A 24,908-nucleotide genomic window follows, 5' to 3' on the forward strand; every position below is an offset into this window, starting at 1 on the left:
ATCACAGCAAACAGGAAGGTGAGGAGTTCAAGTCTTTAAAAATCATAATCCAGACACAGAACCATTTCCAACCAGCAAACGGCTTTAATGGACGTGGGAAGATGGGCTCATGCCCAATCAGTCCAATTTGGTAGGTTGGCATTTGAAATCTTATTGGGTTGAAAGTCTCATTGTTATTCTACGTTTCGAACTTAATTTTAACCAGGCTGGTTTTCTGAAACTTGAAATCCAGCAGCTACATACAGATGAAGGAGGTGAGTGCACTTGCATCGTGCCCTTAGATTCAATGTTGACTGGGCAATCCCTGCGATATTATATCCAATCTCCCCAACCTTACCCGTGAGCCCACCAAATGAATGCGTGCGGTAATGTGGAAAAATGGTGTTGCACAATTTCCTGATGGCATTAGCTAGCCTCTGATCATATCACATTTTTTCAGTATATGGCCAAAGGGTGGCATTCAATAATAAACTATGGGCCTGTATGAAATATTGAATTAACCAGATCTAGCAGCAATTAGGAATCTTCCAATTAAAGAATGTCAGAAGTACTGATAAGACCAGACCAAAATGCCCAAAACTGCGCTAGCCAATAAAGCAAATACATTTTTAAGTGTTATTCGCCTTTAAGCAACAAAGTCTTGCCCCCACCAGGGAGCGCACTAAGATTTCTGGCACTCGAATAGTGAACCATATTTAATGTACAAATTTTATCTGGTTCATATGCTGTTAATGGGTCAGACATTTCTGCATTCTTTCAATGCTACTGTTAAACAAAATACATTTTCAGATAAAAAGCGAGCATCATGCAGAAAATTGTATGCTTTCAGTTAAACCAAGATATGAACATGAATTAAGGAAACTTCAAAGCATGACGAGGCTAGGTTTGTTCCACTCCTTTGGCTGAATATAACCTTTAGCTTAGCAGCCTAATACAGCTTCTGTAGTATTCAAATTAATGATGCTTGGTGCCGGATTGGTATGATTGACAAATGAGGTTGGTTTCTCATTTGCAGCTTCAGAGTAACTGGATCAAGACTGTTGCTATTCAAAGGTAAGTTTAGCTGATTTTCCTCCAGGTAAGGCCAGCTGATTCTAATGAATATGCTAAGTTTTCTATACAGTACATTCAACATACCTGTGCAAAATGTGACTTAACAACCACTCAACAATCACTGTCATGCAGCAACCAAATACACATCTTCGAGGCCCGCACCACAACCGAAGATAGTGAGGATACCATGGAGTGAAGGGGTGTGTGTGATTTTCTCATTCCCTAGCCCACCCCACATATATGTTGAACTTCCAATCTCGGTTTTGCAGCCATCCTGGTCAATGTGGAAAGCTTTCATCTGCACAGAGGGCGAGATGGCAGGAAAGAGCTGCTGTCAGGTCTCCCAATAATACTGTCACCAACCGTTGTTCCACTTAGCTGCAGAAAAATTATGGAACAGGAAGCTCAAAAAGAACCAAAAGGGAGAATTCAAAAATTCCTAGTAAAATGTATATCTCACTCTAAGAAGGCACATAGATATGCAGGTGAATGCGATATAATGTGATGCTTTATAAATACCTTTGCACTGGTTGGTGTTTTTGTCTAGGATGGCCTTTGTCGATACTATCTTTCCATATCTGAAAAAGATAAATGTGAAAAGCTCAATTTTGATCCCATTCACCTTACTTCTGGGGTGTTACCAGTCATACATGAGATATTATTCAGACAGTCCAGACACAACAACGACTTGCATTTATATTGTGCTTTTCGCATGCTGTCGATTACAAGAGGTATAAACAAAAGAAGAGTATCAAGTTGATGGAAGAAGTATTAGGAGGGGCAGCTTACAGAGGACCTTTGTTAGTGAGGGTTTAAATAAAAGAGGCAGAGAAGGGAATTCCAGATTGTGGGCCTCGGAAGTTGAAAGTAAGACCATTAATGGTGGGGTGAAGGGAGGTATGGGAGAACAAGAGGCCAGCAATGGAGAATTCAGTAGGGAGATTTGTAGAATTAGGGCTAACATATGGTTCAGCATTGAACTGTTGGGTAAGTGGGACTTACTGCTCAATAGGATACAGGTAATGCAATTGTAGATGAACTGCAGTTTCTAGCCAGGGGAGATGTGCGAGTAGGTGAGCAATGAAATAGTCAGATCTGGTTGTAGCAGCAAATTTCTCATCTCAGTTCCAATGTAAGCCAATGTCTTGGACCTGGGAGAAAATAAGTGGGGGATTCTTCACCACCCAGGATGGTCCTAGAGTGTTTCACAGCTTTGGCAAGGACAAACAAGGCCTGGTAGAGCTTGACGTGATCCAGTCAGACCAGCCTCCAGCATTGCTAATCAACAATACTTCCACTGAGTGAAAAGAAAATACTAGCCATAAAAGGTTTCATTTTCAAAAAGCAAAAATTCACAACTCAATCCTGCCATAAATGCCTGGATTCACTCACAGATGCTTCGGCTTCAGTTGTGTCATTCTGCCTGCATTTATTTGGTTAACCAGACTTGACCTGCTGAGATGGTAATCCTGAACATGAAAAACTTATAAATAGCAATAATCGAAAGATGGGTCTTTACGATTTGGGCTATGGCTATTTCCATTGGCAGTTTGTTCTATTGTGGGATTCTCTTTGGGAAGAAAGATCTTTGATGCACCATGTTGGAAACACATGTTCTTTATAGTGTGTGTGGACGGCTATCTCATGTTTGTCATTGCTGGAGGGCACCAGGTATTAGTTTCTGTCAATTCCCACCAGTTAATTCCATATTTTAGAGAAAGAACATGGTCAGTCTATTTTTCACCCTCCTTTGCAGCATGTGATTCCCAAATCTTTGATCACGGATATGACACTGTGTATTGTCCATACTGATTCATGCAGAATTGTGCAACATGTCCTTGGATCTCTTCAATCTTATTAATATCTCATGTCATATAAGGATCCCACACACAACTTGCATATTCCAGAATTGGACAAACAAATATTTGCTAAGCTAGAACTCTGATATTTTTGTTGCAATACCAAATATGTTGTTGTGAGTCTGTTAGTTACAAGAACAGTATGTCTTAAAGAAGCCTTTGTAGGATTCAGTAAGTTAAATGAAAGTCCCTATGAATGACCAGATCATATGTACAGTAAAGGGTACAGGTGAGGAGCTATCTCCATTTTCAGGTATCTAAATGTCTCTACTCAACACTACATTAACACCTGGCTCTGGGTCATGTGCCTTCTTACATCATGGTAACTCCATACTTATTATTATCCTTATGCTACAGATTTCCCCTCAGGAATCCAAGAACCATGTTTGCTTTGAATGTTATCTGCTGAATAGGCAATTCCCAATATTGCCACCAAAGTCAGCACAGGTCCGTAGAATCCATAGAATTCCTACATTGCAGAAGGAGACCATTCGGCCCATCCAGTCTGCACAGACCCTCTGAAAGAGCACTTGGCCAAGGTCCACTCCCCCACCCTACCCCGTAACCCCGCCCCTTGGCAATTCACCTAACCTACTCATCTTTGGACTATGGGGGGAAACTGGAGCACCCGGAGGAAACACACGCAGACACTGAGAGAGCATGCAAACTCCACACAGTCACCCAAGACCACAATCGAACCCAGGTCCATGGCCCTGAGGCAGCACTACAGGTATTGAGGAGGGGGTGTCCCAATGCTCTTCCCAGGTTCATCCTCAAAGGGCTGGAAAATCTGCCTAATATCATTGAACCATGACCTAAAATCAGGTCTGGTTCCCAGGTGGAAGCTAAATCTGCCATTTCACAGCTGGACAGAATGCTTGGCCTCACTCAAGAGTACCATTGCACTGATTCTCCACCAGGCCAAGGATACTTCCAGTCCGCGTGCCACTACGTTAGGACACCTCTTCTTCCATCTTTTGTCCAACAATAATGTGTGGAAGCTTTCTCGGGTTGGGCGGGACCCAGTGCATCTGGGCCGAATTCCTGCTGGATCTACAGCAAGCATATTCTGGAAGATGTGTATATTTATATATAGAACATAGAACATAGAACAGTACAGCACAGAACAGGCCCTTCGGCCCTCAATGTTGTGCCGAGCCATGATCACCCTACTCAAACCCACGTATCCACCCTATACCCGTAACCCAACAACCCCCCCCTCCTTAACCTTACTTTTATTAGGACACTACGGGCAATTTAGCATGGCCAATCCACCTAACCCGCACATCTTTGGACTGTGGGAGGAAACCGGAGCACCCGGAGGAAACCCACGCACACAGGGGGAGGACGTGCAGACTCCACACAGACAGTGACCCAGCCGGGAATCGAACCTGGGACCCTGGAGCTGTGAAGCATTTATGCTAACCACCATGCTACCCTGCTGCCCCTAAATATATATCCTCTCCCAACTGTCCCACTGCCCATTCTACTATAATTCTACTAATTACTATAATGGAGATAAGCATTAGGTTGACAATAGTTTTTATTTCTGCTGCTAGAGTGTGACAGCACTTTTTGTTTTCCTTTCAGAAATGTGTATTTGATCATCTCCAAGTGGGGTAAAAAGCACCCTAAAGTTAAAGAATAAACAATATTTTTAAATACTTAATTTTGAAATCCTTAATTGAAATATGACTAGAGTCTTAAGTCTTAAATCGCTAACGTTGGATCTGAAGTTCAAAATGACAGAATGAACGACATACTGAGGATAAATATTACTAATTGATATATGAAGAGAGGGGCACTGGTATCTATGTCTAAATATAAAAAAGCTATCTCTTCTAACATGTTGCCACATGCATAAATTGCTTTTAAACAGTACCTTTAATGTCAAAGGATATCCTGAGAGGTTTTACAGGAAACTGAAGGATGGGACATAATGGAAAAAGTAGGAAGGTTGACAAAAACATATGGGAGGAATGGTGCAATGGACGCACTGAATCCGAGTGACATATTATAAACATTACTTTAATTATATAGTGGGAATTGATGTCAGTGAAATCACCCCAGTAAAGAAATCAAAAACATGCAAGAAGCCCTTAATGTTTTCTGTCTTCTTCAAATAGTGACATGGTGTCTTGCTCAGTTTTTGATCTTTTTCAAAAAATGTGCGGTTTATGAAAGGAATAGATTTGTGAACAGATACCCGTTAACACCCCTGCACAACATTGTGCATTTGATGCAAGATCAAAACATTCCTACCTGCATCGCAAGGAGCAGGATATGCTTCTAAGGCCCTGATCTCTCTTGGCATCAAAGATTCTGAGTATTAACAAGCTGAAAATATCTATCAATAACATAGTTTTGTTTTGTACTTATCAGATAGATACTGGCTTTCAAATGCCGCAACATCTCAACTTCTCTACTGTTTGTGAACCCCTTGGAGTTCCAGTTCAATGGTTTCCAGTTATTATTCTTCACTGAAATGACTACTTTGGCACAATCTGTAAACAGTCCACTTATCTCTAGTGGAACTTCAGTTATTTATGACAATAGAAAAGATCAGCTTCCTGCACCTACCCCCAGCCCAAACGATAATGGAAAGGGTCAACCAAGACATCCCCTATCGTTAGTCAGACAAAGTGAGTTTTTAGCTTCTCGCTGAGCTCATCAGATTACCTAATTAAATATCTAGCAAGTTGCTACAATACGCTGAGCTGTGCATGGTCAATTCCAGCCCCACTTGGCCCAGAGTTGCAACACAGAGAAATTAGATTTCATTTAAGATACCTGAAGTCCTTGGTTGAACCCAGTAAACTACAGTCACCAGGTTTTTAACTTAAAACACAAGTAACCTTTTATTATGTATAGTATAATTAAATGGGCAGAAAATATAACTGACTATCTACCACCCCTTTCCCAACTCGCCACACTCTCCACACACACACACACAGGGAAAAGGGTGATGGAAAGGGAAAGAAAATATTAATAAAAATAAAAGGATAAGAATCTCTTGATGCACTCAGATGACTTCCAGTCAATGTCTTTCTGATATTCAGGCTTTCATTTTAGTACTTCTTCCTTCTAGGCTCGAGATGGTTTTCTCTGGCAACGTTGTCTACTTTCTCTGCAGACTCAGCATCATTTCAGGTTTACAGCAACGGATGTATTGCGTATGCACTGCTTTCAGAACAAAGAGCAGTTCTTTCACCACAGCAAGCACGAGAGGGAGAGACAGAGAGAAAGTTCCTTTCACTTCCAAGATTTAAACATTTCTGCCCAGTTCTCTCAGAAAACATCACACAGGAACCAGTCACTGACCATTGTCAGGCAGAGCACTGTCCCTGGCCAACCCACTGGTTGCCAGGTAACCAATTGAACCAACTCCCTCCATAGCTGGTTCCTGAGATCCATTCAGTGCCGAAGAGTCTGGCTTCTCCTTTCCAAAATACAAAACCTGGGAACACAGTGTCCTGGCAAGCAGGTTGTTTCAACCTTGAGTCGTCTGCTGAAACGCACATCCCGATTATGGTTCCATGGACCAAAATAACAAAATAAAAGAAATGGGAAAAAAGGAAATAAACTGGAAGCATTCTCACAAAAGTGAAGATTTGACCCACATTATGCATTTTAAAGAGTTATTTATTTATTGAAGAAGTGCTGGTAGCCCAGCTCTTCTGGACTGATGGTTCATCCTTTAACAAACTTCGGGATGAAAGCTAAATTGGACAGTAAATTATCTCAGGTACTGGACATTAAATATCCAGTATCTGTGAAAACTCAAGTTTTCATGGCAGGAATTTTCCAGCCATTCTCAGCAATGGAATATTCTGGTCCTACTGATGGTAAATGCCCATTGTGGATTTCCCTGTGGTGGGTGGCTGCATAGTCCAGTCCGAACACAAGCCATTCCGTAAATAGAAACAGAAAATGCTGGAGAAACTCAGCAGGTCTGGCAGCATCATCGGATGGAGAAACTTAAGTTGAACACGATTCTTCTTCGGAATGAAGAAAAGATCTTGAGATGCAGAGGGATCTGGGTGACTTCGTGCAGGTACACACTTACATGGAACTTCTCAGAGGGATTCCCCAGCCCATCTTTGGGGTGTCCCCCAAATGTGACGCAGGGTAGGCAGGAAGTTTTGGCTAATAATCTCAGCATTAGTAACCTGTCACTTCCCCCAATATGTTTCAGGCCACATATACCATGGTATGAAATTCAGGCCACTTCTTGCGTAAAGGGCAGCAACTTCCACAAAATGCATCTTCAGTATTATTTTAGTTTACATACCAACGCAACGTGCTTAAATTCAGGCATGTACCTGGAGCCCCAAATGTCTGACTGAGAGGCAAGACGGTGACCAAGTCAACTGGCACTTTAAGTGAGTATTCCTTTTTCTACAAAACCTTCCCTAAATATTTACAACTCTTTTTTCATTCTGTTAGTATTATGTCTGCAGATAGAAATGTTTTCACCCACCCGTGATTTGATAATTCTACTATTTACTGCCTGGTGTGAGTGGAGAGAAAGGATTTGCCTTGGTTCCAAAGTCCCCTAATCGCATCCCCACCCCCCATTTACCCCAGCTGAATAAGCAGGTCGAGTCGGCCCACAATGTACATAGCTGCCAGCAGTAATTTACCACTGGGAGCAGTGCTAATTGCTTTGTGGTCCATTTCTCGGGTGGAATTTCCACCTTAAGGAGCTGCCAATCTGATGTCCGCAGCTTTGTAAATATAGCAGCATCAGCTGAGTGTGGCTGGGGCTACCTGCAGTCCCACCATGCTGAGGAGTCCAGGCAAATTTGAGATTGGGGGTCTCAACAAGGTAAGTGGGGGCTGGGTTCTGGAGGCCAGAGGGGTGGAGTCACCTTTTGGAGAAGATGGGTGCCTCTGGTGTATCCACAGCAAAGGTCCCCACACCCTTGCCCAATGCCAGGCTTCTCACATGGGGAGAGTCTTCCCCTACCGCAGCTTGGGGGAGGGGGTGAGGCCCTTAATTGGCCGCTTAAGATGCTCAATAGGCCTAAGGGTAGGCAGGTTACCCAACACCTCACTTCTCTCCTGTATATTTATAGACAGGTTGATTGTAGGTTACATGTGGCAGGGAGTCCACCCAATTGATTTATGAGCCTTTCGCTACCTTCAAAATTCCGTTAACCTTTATGATTAACCTTTGCACCTGTGCACTTGGTTTTAATGACTTATCGGGATATCTAAATCTCATTTCCTGTCTCCAATTCTTCCTCTCTCACAATTAAGAAAATATTCAAATTCATCTTTCTTGGACCGGAAGCGGATAACCTCATAATTCTTCACATGGAGGCATCAGATCCTGGGGATTTTTCTGCCGTAATTCCCATTACCATTTTTTTAACCTGATATTAAACTCAATAGGTTCTCCCTTTGATTGATTTCCAGCCACCACTGGAATTTTTGAACAAAGAACAAAGAAAAGTACAGCACAGGAACAGGCCCTTTGGCCCTCCAAGCCTGCGCCGACCATGCTGCCTGTCTAAACTAAAATCTTCTACACTTCTGGGGTCTGTATCCCTTTATTCCCATCCTATTTATGTATTTGTCCCTTAAACATCACTATCGTTAATGATGCCCCTTAAATATCACTATTGTCCCTGCTTCCACCACCTCCTCCAGCAGTGAGTTCCAGGCACCTACTACCCTCTGTGTAAAAGATTTACCTCATACATCTCCTCTAAACCTTGCCCCTCACACCTTAAACCTATGCCCCCTAGTAATTGAACCCTCTACCCTGGGAAAAAGTCTCTGACTATTCACTCTGAATATGCCCCATATAATTTTGTAGACCTCTATCAGGTTGCCCCTCAACCTCCTTCATTCCAGTGAGAACAAACCAAGTTTATTCAACTACTCCTCATAGCTAATGCCCTCCATACCAGGCAACATCCTGGTAAATCTCTTCTGCACCCTCTCTAAAGCCTCCACATCGTTCTGGTAGTGTGGCGACCAGAATTAAACACTATACTCCAAGTGTGGCTAAGATTCTCCAACTAAGATTCTATACAGCTGCAACAGGACTTGCCAATTTTTATACTCAATGCCCCGGCCAATGAAGGCAAGCATGCTGTATGTCTTCTTGACTGCCTTCTCCAACTGTGCTGCCCCTTTCAGTGACCTGTGGACCTTTGCCCTCTTCCTTCCCTGTAAAAATGATACAAAGTAATAATCTAACAAGCCAACCATTTATTTGTACTGCATCCATCGTTAATGGGCACACTTTCCCCATTTTCACTCACCTTCCCCTAATGCAATTATAAAAACCTTTGCTGTTAGCTTTAATATTCTTTGTAATTTTTTTCTATTTGATATTTTGCACATCTAGAGCTTTCTTTGTACTCTGTTGCTGCTTTTTCTCGCCTGAATTTCAATTTTTTTTCTTGCATTTGTGTGAGCCTGTTCCTTTACAATTGTGACTACACTTCAAAAGTGCTTCTTTCCTGAAAAGCATCTGAAAGATGCCACTGATATCTGTGCAAGAATTTCTTTCTTCTTCATTTCCATTGACTTAATACTTTCTTTAAACTTGTTTACTGATGGTGGTTGCAACTGCATGGGTCAAACCTTTGTCTGAGGGGTGTGTATGTGATAAGTGCATCTTTAAATGCTTCCACTATTTATCTGTAGGTACGCCTTGATAGCTCAGTCTACTTTACAATGATGTGGAGATGCCAGCATTGGACTGGGGTGAGCACAGTAAGAAGTCTTACAACACCAGGTTAAAGTCCAACAGGTTTGTTTCAAATCACTAGCTTTTGGAGCACTGCTCCTACCTCACCTGAGAGGGGTGACTTCTCTCAGAAGACTTCTTACTGTACTTTACGATGGTCAATTTATTTATCATCCCTTTGATGTTTGCATTATTTAATTTCAAACCTCACTTTGTGACTCTCCAGCCCCATCAAATCTAATATCAAATGTAATCTTATGATCACTATTCGCACAAAGTTCCGTCACCATCAGCTTGCTAATTAATTCTGTTGGTTATTCATCACTAAATCTATTAGGGAATGAGTTGATATGTCAACTCTAAAGTATACTGATTCAGAAATTGCCCTGAACACAAAGAGCACAACACACAGCTGCAGCTTACATTTGTTCAAATAGCTGCACCTACAATGTTGTTTCACATTCATACACAGTAATGACTGTGGTTATCAGGAGGAAGGTATATCTGCCGCCAGACCTTTTGCTGCTTTCATAAATTAATCAGAAACAACAGGACACATGAGAGCTGATGTTTGCAACGAGAAGTGGCATTTGCAGGGAGCCTCTGATTTTCTATACATTAAGATTACAACACAGAAAAATGGAGAAAGGTAGCATAAGTTACACCATACAGGCTGAATTTTACATGCCTCTGCTCCCAGTATGGCATCTCCATCACTGGCAGTGCAAGACAGGGAAGTATAGCAGACAATCCACCGGATTCTCTGCTGATTAAAATTTGTATTTAGAAAAATAAGCAGAGATACATTCTGTGTTTGATTCGGGAGCACAGCCTTGTACATTTTACCCATAAGCATTCAAGTTAATGGATAGTTCCTTAGGATACACTCTGATCTGGGATTCTAGACTATTAACATATTGTTACAAGTGTCTTGTCAAAAAAAGCCTGAAGAAATATCTTGTCCCAGATTTTCTCACATTGGTATTTATGGCCATAATTTTCTCTTTCTGTGGTGCCAAAGATCCCTAACCTTATATGCACCAGTACAATGGTGCAAGACCCCGGAAAACCTGGACTCATTCATTTTTCATGAATGTTTTTGTTGCTGCTGGGATTAAACTGCATTTAATGATCATTTTTAACATCTCTAACCAACAGAACTTTTTTATCCTGGCTGAAAGCTCAGTGTTGATTTTTCTAATTAAATTCATTTTTTTTCTCAAAGGTGATGGATATCTATGCTGGAAAATAAAATGCTTTAACAGTCATTTGTTTTGTTGCAACCATTGTCAACAACATGCACTTGAGGGGGCTGACTTACTATGATTCGACGCAGATTAGAGCTCTTACTAATTTGTCCCGAAAGTGTGTTTGAACCTCAATCTTAGCAAAGCGTCTACTCCTGCGCCAGTGAGACATTTTATTTCCGACATCAGCATCTTTGTTGGCTGCGAGTCAGACCGTCAACTTTGTCCAATGCTGTTTCCAGTTCTAAGCACTTCAGAAGCACAAGCCCTTAGCCTTGGGAAGGGGGGCGGAGGGGGTGCTTAAACTGCCAGTTCGTATTTAATGAAGGATCTCAACAGCTTTCAAGAGAGAGGGAGACTGCATCCCATCAGTCTTCTTCTGTTCTCTAATACTGCTCCATAACCAGTACTGTAATGTAAACAGATAGCACTAGCACCTTTGCAGCAGGTAGCATCATGTCGAGGAGGCCGCGGGGGGGGGGGGGGGGGGGGGCAGGGTGATGTAACTTACCTAAACTTACTGGTGATACGTGCTGGCTATTGGAGAATGTATTGACCTCGTGCAGGCTGAAAGCTCAGCCCACCTAAGATACCATCTGTATGTATCTTTCCCCAACCTCCGGGAAGATCTTCATCAAGAAGATATATGTATTCATCAGGACAATCGCAAGAATACCAACTTTGAAATGAAGCAGACAAATGAACTCCCTTTCCTTGACATACTAGTTGTAAAATCTACCAGGGGATTCTCTATCAAGGTCTACCACAAGCCTACCTTCACTGGTCAATTCACACATTGGGATTCTTACAGCTCACTACACTTAAGATGGGCCTTATCGGCAACTTTGTAAATAGGGCCCAAGCCATTTTCTCACCATGCAAGCTTTATGCTGAAATAGGGTGTATGAAATAGGGATAATGGCTACCCTGATCAGATCATTTTGCGTTGTAGAGTCATAGAATAACTATTGTACTGAAGGAAAAAGAGAACACTATTCCCCCAACCAGCACTTGAGGGAAGTGCCAGGATACTGCCTGTGCATGAGACCCCCCCCCAACCACAACATCTCAGGCTGTCCACCCATCACATGTACGCCATGGGAGACCAATCCTAGGTCACGTCGGAGTGTGAATGGATAATGCAATCGAAGGATGGGGAATATCAGGCCAAAGAGGCCTGATAACCAGATTTAAATTTATTTGAATGCAGCTTCCATCATTCAACGTCAGAGTCCCATTATATTATTGGCGGGGTCAGGGAAAATCATGATGGCACCTCCAGTGACATATAACATGATTTTGGCACCTTGCAAGATTTTGTGCTCCCATCACCATTCATGGCCAATGCGAACAGGAGTGCAAAATCCCAGCCAGTGTCTAATAGCAGATGTAATTCTGTGATTGAACATTTGCTACATAATCCTCAGTGTGCTGAAAATTACACTACCAATTTAAGATTTTCAGTCAGGCTCACAGTGTGGAACATTTACATGTACTGTAAGCTACATATATTAGTACACAGACCCTGTTCTTTGCAGCCAACTAAAAACATGTCCACACATTGCACCCATTTCTGATAAACAATATAAATGACATTCACTCCTCAGGACAATGCCTCTACAGTTCGAGTCAAGCTGCCTGGTTTAAATTTTCAAACAATGCTCGACAGTTTACTGTCGGTCACCATTAACTGGTGCATTCTCCATGGCAATGCCTTTACCAGAGTCCACTTGCCAACAAATTAGTACTCTCTTCTCAAATAATACTAAGTTGTTGCTTCCCCTGACATTGGTATTCTTTTGATTGTCCTGATGAGTGTAAAATAAAAAGCTTTGACAAGATTTATTTTTTGAACAATACTCAAAATCATTGTACGATCAGAAATATTCAACATGGTTTCATGAAAGGGAAACCATGTTTGACAGGTTTATTAGAGATTTTTAAGGATGTAACCAATAGCATAGATAAAGGGAAACCAGTAGCATTTTCTGTTTGTATTTCAGATTTCCAGCATTTGCAGTATTTCATTTTTGTAGTGAATTAATGTATCTTGGGCCAATAATTTTATTTATGCCAAACAGGAAAGGATTCCTGTTGGTTGTCCTATGGTAAGACATTGTTGGACACTCACAGGATCTGTGCAGACCACTGACAAGATAATCTCAATCAATTCCTCACCTTCTGCACCATCCACATTTCCCCGCCTCAAACTTCGGTATCATCTCAGCACATCTCTAATTTCAAATCCCTCTACTCAGGATTCAATTCCACCTATCATTAACTGTTTTCAACTTTCTCAGAAGCCCGTTTATTTCTACCTTTGACAGCCTCATTCCCTCCAAGGTGTTCAAGGTCTCTCCTATCCTCACTGTTCTGCCAGCTGTAGATCCCACCTTGCTGCAGCGAATAGGATTAACTCAAGTGATTGGAAGTGCAGTATAAAAGCTGCACACATTCATTTGGCACCATAGATATCACTCAATTTGCATGCATCAAATGAATTTCAGCAGGCTCTGTTCGACAATTATAATTCATTCTTTTACCAAATGTGGAATGTCAGTTAGGTCACCTGTGTGTTATGTTTAGCAGACAGTATTATACCAAGCTTTAGCTCTCTAACTCAATTGGCAGGATTTTCTCATTGGACTAATTCAAACAACTTTTTTCCTTATTATGTTCCTTGCAATCATTTTTTTTTTGGGGGGGGGGGGGGAGGTTTGAATAGAATATAGCTGTTCATCGAATGTAATATTCGGTACGGTAGCATTGTGGATAGCACAATTGCTTCACAGCTCCAGGGTCCCAGGTTCGATTCCGGCTTGGGTCACTGTCTGTGCGGAGTCTGCACATCCTCCCCGTGTGTGCGTGGGTTTCCTCCGGGTGCTCTGGTTTCCTCCCACAGTCCAAAGATGTGCAGGTTAGGTGGATTGGCCATGCTAAATTGCCCTTCGTGTCCAAAATTGCCCTTAGTGTTGGGTGTGGTTACTGGGTTACGGGATAGGGTGGAGGTGTTGACCTTGGGTAGGGTGCTCTTTCCAAGAGCCGGTGCAGACTCGATGGGCTGAATGGCCTCCTTCTGCACTGTAAATTCTATGGCTATAGTAATCTATGGTAATACAGCTCATGGGCCAGGCATCCTCAGGACACACTTACGTTGTCTATTACAGAATCAACTCTGACGTCTCACTTTCATACTCAACATGAAATTCCATCATATTATGATTGCTGTCACATAGAGGCTCCCTTACCATGTGGTATGTGGACAGTATTTATTGCCAATCCTTAATTGCTCAGTCAATTCATAGGGCATTGCTGTGGGTTTGGATGGCAGGTTTCCTTCCCTAAAGGATATTGTTGAATGAGATGGGTTTTTAACGACAATCGGTTTCATAATCACCATGAGACTTCTAATTCCATATTTTTATTGAATTCAAATTCCACCATCTGCCATGGTGGGATTTGAACCTGCGTCCCCAGAGTATTTTCCTGGGTTTTTTTACTAGTAGTCCAGTGACAATACCACTAGGCCACCCCACCTACTCCTGCCTATTGAGTTTGAGAGCTAAAACTGGATATAATGCAGTGTACTGTCTACTAAAGATAACGCACTGGTGACCCAACTCACATTCCCGTCTCATTGCACATTACCAGGTCTCGGATAGCCCGCTCGCTGGTTGGCTCTAGAACATTCTGCTCAAAGAAATTTTCTTGAAAAGGCTGTGAACTCAAAATTATTTGCAGGCTACACCATTATTAAGAAGGAATATTCTTACTGAAAAGGTGCCATCCAGATGAACAGTGGCTTGATTGGTATCTGCACTGCCTGATAATATAAACCACACAAGAAGAGGATGTCCCAAATTTAATTACTGGCAATGGCGGAGATTGCTCATCTCAACTGGGGTGTGGTTAGGTGCTGCTCTTAGTAGCCCTGGGTTAAGGAGGGAAATATCAAGCAAGATTTCTTGACTGCTTTTCATTGACCCCTTTGATAAAGGCTCCAAAGTATCCAAGCACATTCCAATCACCTATTGATACTCACAGTCTTGGAAAGCACATGAAGAATGGCCTGTGAAATAGCTAAAATGGCAAGGGCAGAGTTCCTCACCCAGAGAATCTTTGAATGTATACAATAAACCAAAAAAATACTTTGCTATTGTTTCATTAATATCAGAAAGTGAGATCACACTTTAGGAGTAATTGTTTTTTCATTTCATAGAATCATAGAAATGTTACAGCACAGAAAAAGCCCATTCCGCCTATCTTGCACTTGTTGTAAAGAAATCTTGCCACCCATTCGCGTGCTTGGCGTGACGCCGGTCGTGAGCCGATCTACGCGGCTGACCCGCTGACTCTCCGGCCCGGATGGGCCAAGCGGCTGCAGTAAAAAAACTCAGTCCCGCCTGAGTCGTCCACACCTGCTCGCAGCGGCAGGGGCTCTGCGTGCAAGGGTTGGGTGACGGCCTGTTTTTGGGGGGGTCCTCTGATGAGGGCCCACGGATCGGTGGGCCGGCCTTTCTGTCCCCTGGCCTCTTTTCCTACAAGCCGGCCCCTGTACTCCTGCGCCATGTTACGTTGGGGCCGGCGGGTTGAAGGAGCCAGTAGGGGCCAGAATTACTCCTGGCAGGGGCCCGTTCACACCGTCGTAAAACGCGATGGCGTTTACGACGGCGTGGACACTTGCCACGGGATGGGAGAATCCCGCCCCACAGTTTAAGCAGTCCATGCACCATTCGGACAATGAGTGCCAGGAGTCTCATGACCCTCATTATATTGGGTCTCCGCATCGATCTCCGGCCTCCATACTGGCTTCATTAGCCAGGGCCTAAGCAGCTATCCCTTGTCCCGCAAGAGCCAACCGGTCATCCTGCGGTGTCCTTCAAAGATGCCTGGGATCTCTGACTGCACCAGGATGTCGCTGTCATGTCGACTCGCTGGAAAGTGTGAACACGTGTATGATCTTCATGTGGTGGTCACACAGAAGAAGAATGTTCAAAGAGTGGAACGCCTTCCGGTTAATGAAGGACACGCCCGGACCGCCCAGTGCACACAAGGCGACATGTGTGCCATGTATTACCCCCTGGACCTGTGGCATCCCGGCGATGGCGGAGAATCCTGCTGGATCTTGATGGGCCTGGTCCAGGTCAAAGTTTATATAGCCAGTTGCCCCGGCAAATAGGGTACCCATGACTTCACGGATGCACTTGTGGGCTGTTGGTTGGGAAATTTCACACCGCTCTGCGCAAGTTCTGGAATGAACCAGAGGTGTAGAAGTTCTGGTCTGTGGAGACCTTTGCGGCCATGAGGAGCGAGTATCTTCCTCTTCCACTTGGAGCAAGGATATGGCACAGGTGCCACACCCTTCCCCTTGTCGAGGCGGAGCCTCCAGCAACACATGCTTTCCGACATCTCCTTGACCGACCAGCGACACCTGTACACCTCGGGCCATTGCTGGCCTCCCCCTTTGGGTCCCTCCCTGGACTGATGGCAGCCCGGTCCTCAGTAGGTGGAGTGGGACCCTTCAAATGGGCTGCCACCTTAAGCCTCTGTCGACACTGCTGCCACCTGCTCTGGCTGCCGAGACTGTCACTGCAACTGTGAAGGCAGCTGCTGCGGGGTCTACAATATCATCCATAATGTGATACCTGTAGGAATTGGAGAGGGTAAAAGATCGACAATCGCCTATGGCTTCCTGAAACCCTCAAATCCCCCAAGCCTCCTGCACCCTTACGCTTCCCGCCTTTCCTCAAGGTGTCATCCAATGAACCGGTTGTGCTGAGAGGACCCACCCTGCGCACGCATCCCCGGCTACAGCAAGGGCCCCAGGGTACCTGAAGCCCAGCGCGGTTCCCGATTTCAGACTCTCCCGCACTCTAACCGGCCTGGTCGTTTCTACGCCTGGCGCGATGCGGCCATTAGATCGCACCCACAGTGTGGAATCTAGTATGACTATAATCTGCAATTAACTCAAAATAACTTAATTGTTGCTGGAATCTGAAAAAATCTTTTGTTTGTGCGGTTGCCAAAGAATTGCCTTGGAAAAATAAAAAAAAGTTGTTTATAATTAATTGTAAATTAATCATAATTGAATCCATTACAAGAAAATGTATCTTTATAATGCGTTATGTGAAAATAGAAATTTATATTTTGCTGACCACAGTATTATTTTCCCTTTGATTTTGATCTAAACACTGCATTAAACTCAACGATAAAAGACCTGAATCTGACAGCGTGTAATCCTTTATTACTGCAAAAAATGCAATAAAAATGCAATAAAACAAATCAACACTGCTATTGAGCTGCAATTAGGGTCTTTTTTGCACCAAAATATTTGAGGCTGTGTGTACTTATATTAGTAATTAATCTCCTGTGGCAGTCCACACAGATAATGCTGACAAGGTGAAGCACGGTGTGAAGATATCATTCAGTCCTCATTTTGTGGTACCCTAGGGGCAGCACGATAGCTCAGTGGTTAACACTGCTGCCAGGAGGCCGCATTCAATTCCAACCTTGGGTGACTGTCTGTGTGGAGTTTGTATGTTCTCCACGTGTCCCCGTGGGTTTCCTCCAGATGCTCCGGTTTCTTTCCACAGTCCAAAGATGTGCAGGTTAAATGGATTAGCCATGATGAATTTTGAATAAACTGTGCCACTGATGAAAACTAATGTCGCACACAATGATCATCTGAAGAAATTCTTCCCAAGCTGCCCAGTGGGTCACTTTAACCCTTCAGTCTCCCCTTATATTGGTTAATATGGATCTGATCTTAAAAATGGGTCTATGATTAATGTGTTTCTCATATGGTCTCACTGTTATTTGAATCCTGTATCTACTCTTGATCATATTAAGGGCTAAATGGCTGTAATGGACCTACTCATCCCCAAAAAAGTTGCTAAGTAAAACAAAAAAGGAGGATGTCGACATTCATGTGCCTCCCTCTCAAAAAAAACATTCCAATGCCAGCCTCCACTAATCATAAACTTAATAAGTCAGGTCACCTAGCACCAGTAATAGTCTGAGGAGTTAAAGTATCATGATTACAAAATACCAAGAGCCAGTCTGGTCATAGACAAATTTTTAAAAAATGTCTTAATCAGGCTATCGAGACTCAAATGGTGACAAGCTAACTGGCAATGGCGCCTATCCGATGAAGAGCAGAAGACTGCAGTTTAGCAAAAAAAAAAGCCAAGCTGCTGCTGGCTGATAAAGATGCACAACTGAAATGTGCAGTTCAGAAACACACTAATTCAATCATCGACTGTTCCGGGAAAGCTCAAAGCAGCAATGCGGAGCTGAAAGGGCTACTGTAAATTTTGCAGAACATATATGAAAACCCAAGTTTTGTTTTGTGGAGGGAGTGAGGGGAGCAGACGAATAGCAAGTTAGTAGTCACAGTTGTTGTTATTCCTCAAGATAATTTCTCCTCGTCATCATACCCACTTAACATTTATTTAATATGGAAATCTCTGTCCACGATGTGGTATACAATACCATGGTGACTCCTGAGCGTACATTTACTACAATGTGCATCTCAGCTTCCAAGAAATGAAGTTCAATGGTCAAAATGAGGGGAAGGTACTGAAACTGAAGGTCATGAAACAAATATCAGTGCAAGTACATTTAAAAAAAAATCTTGCTGTGTTTTTTGACCTTATGGTCACAGCACGTTTTTGATTGTTTCCTAATAGTTCAGGTGTTTTGATGACAGGGATTATTTGTTACAGCCTTTTATTTTTAAATGGCGAGAATCACAAATATAATGGAGATGCTGCCAGCAAGTAACTTAAAGAAAAAGACAACTTAAATTTATATAGTGCCTTTCATAACCACTGGACAACTCAAAGTGCTGAAAATGTCAATGACGCATTTTTCGGTATATATTGTCAGTCACAGACACATCACAGCAAGCTTCCACATACAGCAATGCAATTACCAGATATCCTGTATTGTGATGCTGTTTTAGGGATATTTTCCAGAATGCCAGAGATAACTCCCTGATCTTCACAGAACGAGAGCCACGGAATCCTATGCACCCACCTGAGAGGGTAGACAGTAGACACCTTATTTGAAAGATGGCACTTCCGGAGAACAGTACTCCCTCAGTTCTACATCAGAGTGTCAGCCTTGATTTTTGTACTCAAGTCCTGGAACACAGAGCCCACCCGCTCAGGCGACAGCTCTACCAGCTGAGCTGAAGTTGACTGACAATTCAGTAAGACCTGTGATTTCCAAAACTGCCAGAGGAAATGACTGTGAAAAAGGAAAAAAATGTATGCCTCACAATGCCTTCTCCCAATTGCAGTAACTTTGATAACAAAACCCCGGGAAAATAACATAGCTGGAAGTTGATAATGGGGGTTAGCACATCTGTATAACCCTCAAAGAGAGGGGTAACACAGATAGTCTGGCTGGATAAAGAAAATGTCCTAAATTTGTCTCCTCTGATTTGATATTAGTGGTTGGGACGTTCCTCAACCGTATAAATTCCTCAAACTAGAAATTCCTAGAAAGTGATGGTGCCGGAGTGGGAGTAGTTGTGGTGAAAATCCAGGCCTAATTGTGGACTAATGAAAAGCAGCCAACAGAACACAAGGGCAGTACGCCTACCACTGAATGGTATGGTGCACGCTCATGACTGCGATACACAGCAAGTTTCAACATTTTAATCGTGCCATCTGATACAAGAGGCCGAGGTAAACAGTTCCCCAAAATTTCACCGAAAAAATTAAAAGCCAATTCAACCGATGGTACATCTACTCTTCCTTGTACATCATTCCTCAGGTTATTTCCTGAACTTATCAAAAGGAAATTGCAATACCACAGCACTATTAGCCAGATGTGAGTAAGTCAATTTAATTGCCCTGGTCCATTACTTACTCTCTGAAAGAGGTCACCAGAAATGGATGATGTGAATTATGCCAATTAGATCCAACATTTATGACAACTTACATGCCATTTCTCAGTAATGATTATATTATTCTTGCAAGCATTTCTGAAGAACAAAACAGTAGTTGTAATGAAGCTTAAAAAGGGATGTTTTTTTTACACTGAGCAAGTGAAATGGTAAGAAATTCCCATAACAAAACCACATTAGTCACGCAGGAAACCCTCACTGAAAAATATCAACTCGCTCTTCAATGCTCACCTTTATCGGCAGGACAACCTTATGCTATCACTAGTAAAGCTGTCTCTTGAGGAGTCAAAAGGCAGACAAAAATAAAATATTTGACCAATTTCAAAAAAGCTGTAATGCAAAGGAGGCAGGAAGAATGGGCAATTTATAGGTCCTTTCACAAATTCAGGACATCCCAAAGCTCTTCACAGTAAATAAAGTACTTTTGAATGGTATCACTGAGGTAAGGTGAAAAGATGTAGCAGCCAATCTCCACACAGAAAGATCCCATAACAGCAAAAAAATAAGTGTTCAGGCAATCTGCTTTAATGGTTGAGGGCTAGGTATGAGCCAAGACACCAGGAAAACATCTTTGAAAGATGTCATGGGATACTTTACATGTACCTGTATTAAATGTCTCTCTCAAGTGGCAGCCCTGATAATATGCTGTTCTGAATATGTGCGCAAGTACCCGGAGCTGGGCGTGAATCCACAACCTCCTGCCTCAAAAGGTGGGAGTGTTATTTCTGAAGGAGACTTGACAGCTTTGGTGTCCTGTTATTGTAATGATATGGGCACGGATTGCTTAAAAGGGATGGGGTAAACATGTTGTAAGTTCACTGGTGAAGACTAGGCATGTGAGAACATTCTTACATTGTTGTATAGCCTGGAGACATTAGGAGCCGTCACTTAAAGATTTGATCACATACGGATCAAAGCAAAGTGGGAGGAAGAGATGGGGGAGGGTATGGAGGATGGGTTCTGGTGTGAGGTGCTCCAGAGAGTGAACGTCTCCACCTTGTGCGCAAGGTTGGGGCTGATACAGCTGATGGTGGTCTACAGAGCACACCTCACAAGGGCGAGGATGAGCCGGCTCTTTGAGGGGGGTAAAAGTTGTGTGTGGACGCTGTGTGTGTGGGGGGGGGGGGGGGGGGGGGGGGGGGGGTTAGGGTAATCTCTAAAGTGGTGCACGTGAAACTGGACCCGTGCCCTCAGGAGGCCATATTCGAGGTGTTGGACCAGCCAGGGTTAGACACTGGTGTGGTGGCAGATGTTGTAGACTTCGCCTCGTTGATCTCCCGAACGCGGATCCTGTTGGGATGGAGATCAACCTCTCCACCCTGTGCCCTGGCGTGACGGGGGGGACCTGTTGGAATTCTTGACTCTTGAGAAGATTAAGTTTGAACTGAGGGGAAGGATGGAGGGGTTCTACAAATCATGGGCGTTATTCATTATGCACTTTCAAGAATTGGATAACATCGAACATTAGTTGAGAGGGGGACTGTATGTGTTCATGGTGACTATGGGTGATTCCTGATTCCTTTTTGTTATTTGTTTATGTTAACATGCGGGCAGTTGCTTGGGGGTTGGTGGGAGTATGGGATTATTGTTGATATGGGGATTGACATTATATTTGTTACTGCTTATTGTTGGTGGGTGTAAATCTGGGATTTTCCGGCCCACTAGGAGTTCTGCGGGAGCTACCCCAGTCACCGCATGTGGTGGTCCTATATGAAAACAAACAACGAGCCAGTCTCATGTCCATTCACCCGGAGGACTGCTTCTATAGGCCTCGTTTTAATATCTGCACTGCGCACTCTGCCAACCAATTTGAAGCCGGGAGGTAAGGGGCAGTGCGGATATGGCGTATGCTGTTTATCTTCATGAACCTCGCAAACTCCTCACTTGTGAACGGAGTGCCGTTGTCCGTGACCAGTACATTGGGGAGGCCATGCGTACTGAAAGACAAACGCATCTTCTTGATTGTTGCGCAAGACGTTGTGCCTTCCATCTTATGCACCTCTAACCATTTAGACTGGGCATCGATTAATAGAAGGAACATGGTGAAATCCGTATGCAAGCGCGCCCAAGGCCGCCCTGGCCATTCCCAGTGATGTAGGGGCGTGGCCGGCGGAAGCTTCTGATGCTCCTACCAAATGGAGCAGATTTGGGCAACCTTCTCAATGTCAGTGTTAAGGCCTGGCCACCAGACATAACTCCAGGCCAACATTTTCATTTTGGTCAAACCCGGATGCCCATTGTGCAAGTCTCTTAGTATCAGCTCCCGTCCTTTTTCCGGGACAATCACACGCGTCCCCAACAAAGGATACCGTCTTCCACGCTGAATTCGGACAGCTTGGAGGAAAATGCCCGCAACTCACCTGGGAGCTGTCTATGTTGCTCACCATACAGGACTATGTGCCGAACCTTTGACAGGACTGGCTCCGTCTGGGTCCACTCACTGATCTGTGATGCCGTGACAGGCAAGGTGTCCATAAAATTTAGGGTTGCAACCACCTCACCAGTCGTGGGGGTCGACATGGGGCCGGTCGATAAAGGCAATCTGCTCAGTGCGTCGGCATTCCCTATCTGGGTTCCTGGTTTGTGCTCCAGAGAATACTTGTAGGCAGCGAGCAACAAAGCCAAGCGCTGGATCCGTGTGGAAGCAATGGGCGGTATTGGCTTATCCTCTCTGAAAAGTCCCAGCAGAAGCTTATGATCAGTCACAATAGTGAAGTGGCGGCGATACACGGACTGGTGGGAGCGTTTCACCGCAAAGACCACTGCCAGGCCCTCCTTCTCGATCTGCACGTATTTCTTTTTCCGCTGCAGTCAATGTGCGGGAGGCGAAAGCTATCGCCGCTCGGCCCCGTTCTCCATCTTGTGGGACAGGACGGCCTCAAGACCATACGGGGATGCATCACATGTGGTGAGCAAAGGCTTTTCAGGATCATAGTGGGTTAGTAACCCCGACGACGACAATTGTTGTTTTACCCGCCGGAAAGCGGTTTCTTGCGGCTGACCCCAAACCCAGGTGTGATTCTTCTTTAGCAGAAGGTGCAATGGGCCCAGCATAGTTGCCAGATTGGGGAGGAACTTTCCGTAATAGTTTAAGAGGCCGAGAAAAGAACGAAGATGCGAAGTGTCAGTCGGGGTGGGGGCCTGTTGAATCGTGCGCACCTTCTCTGCGACGGGGTGCAAACCTTCGCGGTCCACCCGATAACCCAGGCAGATTACTTCCTTCGCCTGAAAGACGCATTTTGTGCGACGTAAATGGACTCCGGCCTCCGAAAAGCATCGAAGGACAGCCTCCACATTTTCCTGCTCCGACGTCCCTGTAATCAAAACGTCGTCTAAGTAGACAGCAACATGCGGTAAACCTCTCAAAATGCCCTCCATGACACATTGAAAAATAGCACAGGCAGAGGATACCCCAAAGGGCAAATGTGTATATTATACAGGCCCCTGTGTGTATTAATCGTTCCATATGGCCGGGAGGCAGGGTCCAGCTCCAACTGCAGGTAGGCGTGACTCATATCTAATTTTGTGAACAAGAGTCCGCCTGCAAGCTTCGCGTAGAGATCCTCTGTGCGAGGCATTGGGTATCGGTCGAGTCGGGATGCCGTATTCACCAAGTTGATAGTCGCCGCACAAGCGAACTGTGGCATCTGGCTTCATTACAGGTACAATTGGTGCTGCCCAGTCAGCGAAACGGACGAGCCTGATGATACCCAAAGTCTCCAAACAAGTGAGCTCCCCTTCTACCTTCTACCTTCTCGAGCAAGGCGTAAGGCACCGAGCCCGCCCGGAAATAGCGCGGTGTGGCTCCTGGTTCGATTTGTATACGGGCTACGGTCCCTTTTATTTTCCCCAAACCAGGCTGGAATACATCTGGGTACCATCCTAGCACCTCAGTCAACCCTCCAGAAACTGTTTGGAGTATGTGCTGCCGCTGCAGCCGCAAATGGCGCAACCAGTCCCCACCCAACAGGCTGGGCCCATGGCCGCGCAACACGATAAGTGGGAAACACCCCTCCTGGGATCCATAAACAACAGGGGTCATCGTAGTTCCTGCACTGTCCAATGGTTCTCCCGTATAGTTGGCCAACCTGGCCTGTGTGTCGGTTAATGTAAGGGTCTGTATACTCTGTTTGATGCGGTCGAATGTCTTCTGGGCAATCACGAAGACCGCTGCGCCAGCGTTCAACTCCATCTCAAGAGGGTGACCATTGACCGTACTGTCACTTTAATAGGAGCCACACGGGGAGCTGCCACACAATGCAGCTGCAGGCAGTCATCCTCCGTCTCCATGTCCTCGGGAGTAGTTGCCGCACGTTCATCCAAATGGAAGGTAAGGCCCCTGGTCTGGCCCCAGTTTCTGTCAGAACGAAGACACCAATGGCGCCCCCAGGACCGCCGTCTGTGACAGGGTCAGCGCCCACAAGTCTGACATGGACATGGTTCCTCATCCACTGGTTCTGGAGAAGGCTCCCTTCGGGGAGGATTGTCCGCCGGCCACTGGCGTCGATCCGGACGTCGCCTCGCCCAAGGTACCGCAGGGGTTCGGGGGGATCTTTCGGACGGAAGGGGTTGCGCCCCAAGGCATGCACCTCCATTCCCTGTAGCTCCTGCACTCCCTGTTCTGCGCTGTCTCAGGACAATACTATTTGAATGGCCTGTTGAAAAGTCAATGTTGGTTCAGCTAACAACTTTCTCTGGGTGGCCGCATTGTTAATACTGCAAACCAAACGGTCGCATAACATTTCTGACAAGGTCTCACCATAGTCACAGTACTCCGCAATCCTGCGTAGCCTGGATAGAAAATCGGCAAGGGATTCTCCTGGGGTCCTCTCAGCGGTATTAAACTGGTAACGCTGGACTATCGTGGATGGGGTTGGGTTAAAATGTTGCCCCACTAAGTTCACAATTTCATCAAACGTTTTGGTGTCCGGCGCAGCTGGGTACGTAAGGCTCCTAATCACCCCAAACGTATGCGGGCCGCAGGCGGTGAGCAATATGACCACCTAGCGCTCGATTTCGGTGATGTTGTTTGCCCGGAATTAGTAACGTATCCGTTGTGCGTACTGGTTCCAGCTTTTCAGCTCAGCGTCAAAAATATCCAAATGTCCATACAGAGGCATGGTGCAATA

The 24,908-nt window shown here is 44.5% G+C and overlaps 1 protein-coding gene across 7 annotated transcripts in view; it reads right to left on the reverse strand.

Annotated features, from left to right (window-relative positions):
* The window catches only part of LOC119966096 (RNA-binding motif, single-stranded-interacting protein 3), a 1,648,548-nt gene that overhangs the window by 517,311 nt on the left and 1,106,329 nt on the right, over positions 1-24,908 (reverse strand). For all 7 annotated transcript variants that reach the window (XM_038797302.1, XM_038797300.1, XM_038797299.1 and 4 more), the window contains one exon: positions 1,573-1,631. In XM_038797302.1, the coding sequence (XP_038653230.1) occupies positions 1,573-1,631 (59 nt within the window). The remainder of the gene's footprint in view (positions 1-1,572; positions 1,632-24,908) is intronic.

The sequence above is a fragment of the Scyliorhinus canicula genome, chromosome 5, assembly GCF_902713615.1.
Source record: "Scyliorhinus canicula chromosome 5, sScyCan1.1, whole genome shotgun sequence".
In the NCBI taxonomy this organism is placed as follows: Eukaryota; Metazoa; Chordata; class Chondrichthyes; order Carcharhiniformes; family Scyliorhinidae; genus Scyliorhinus; species Scyliorhinus canicula.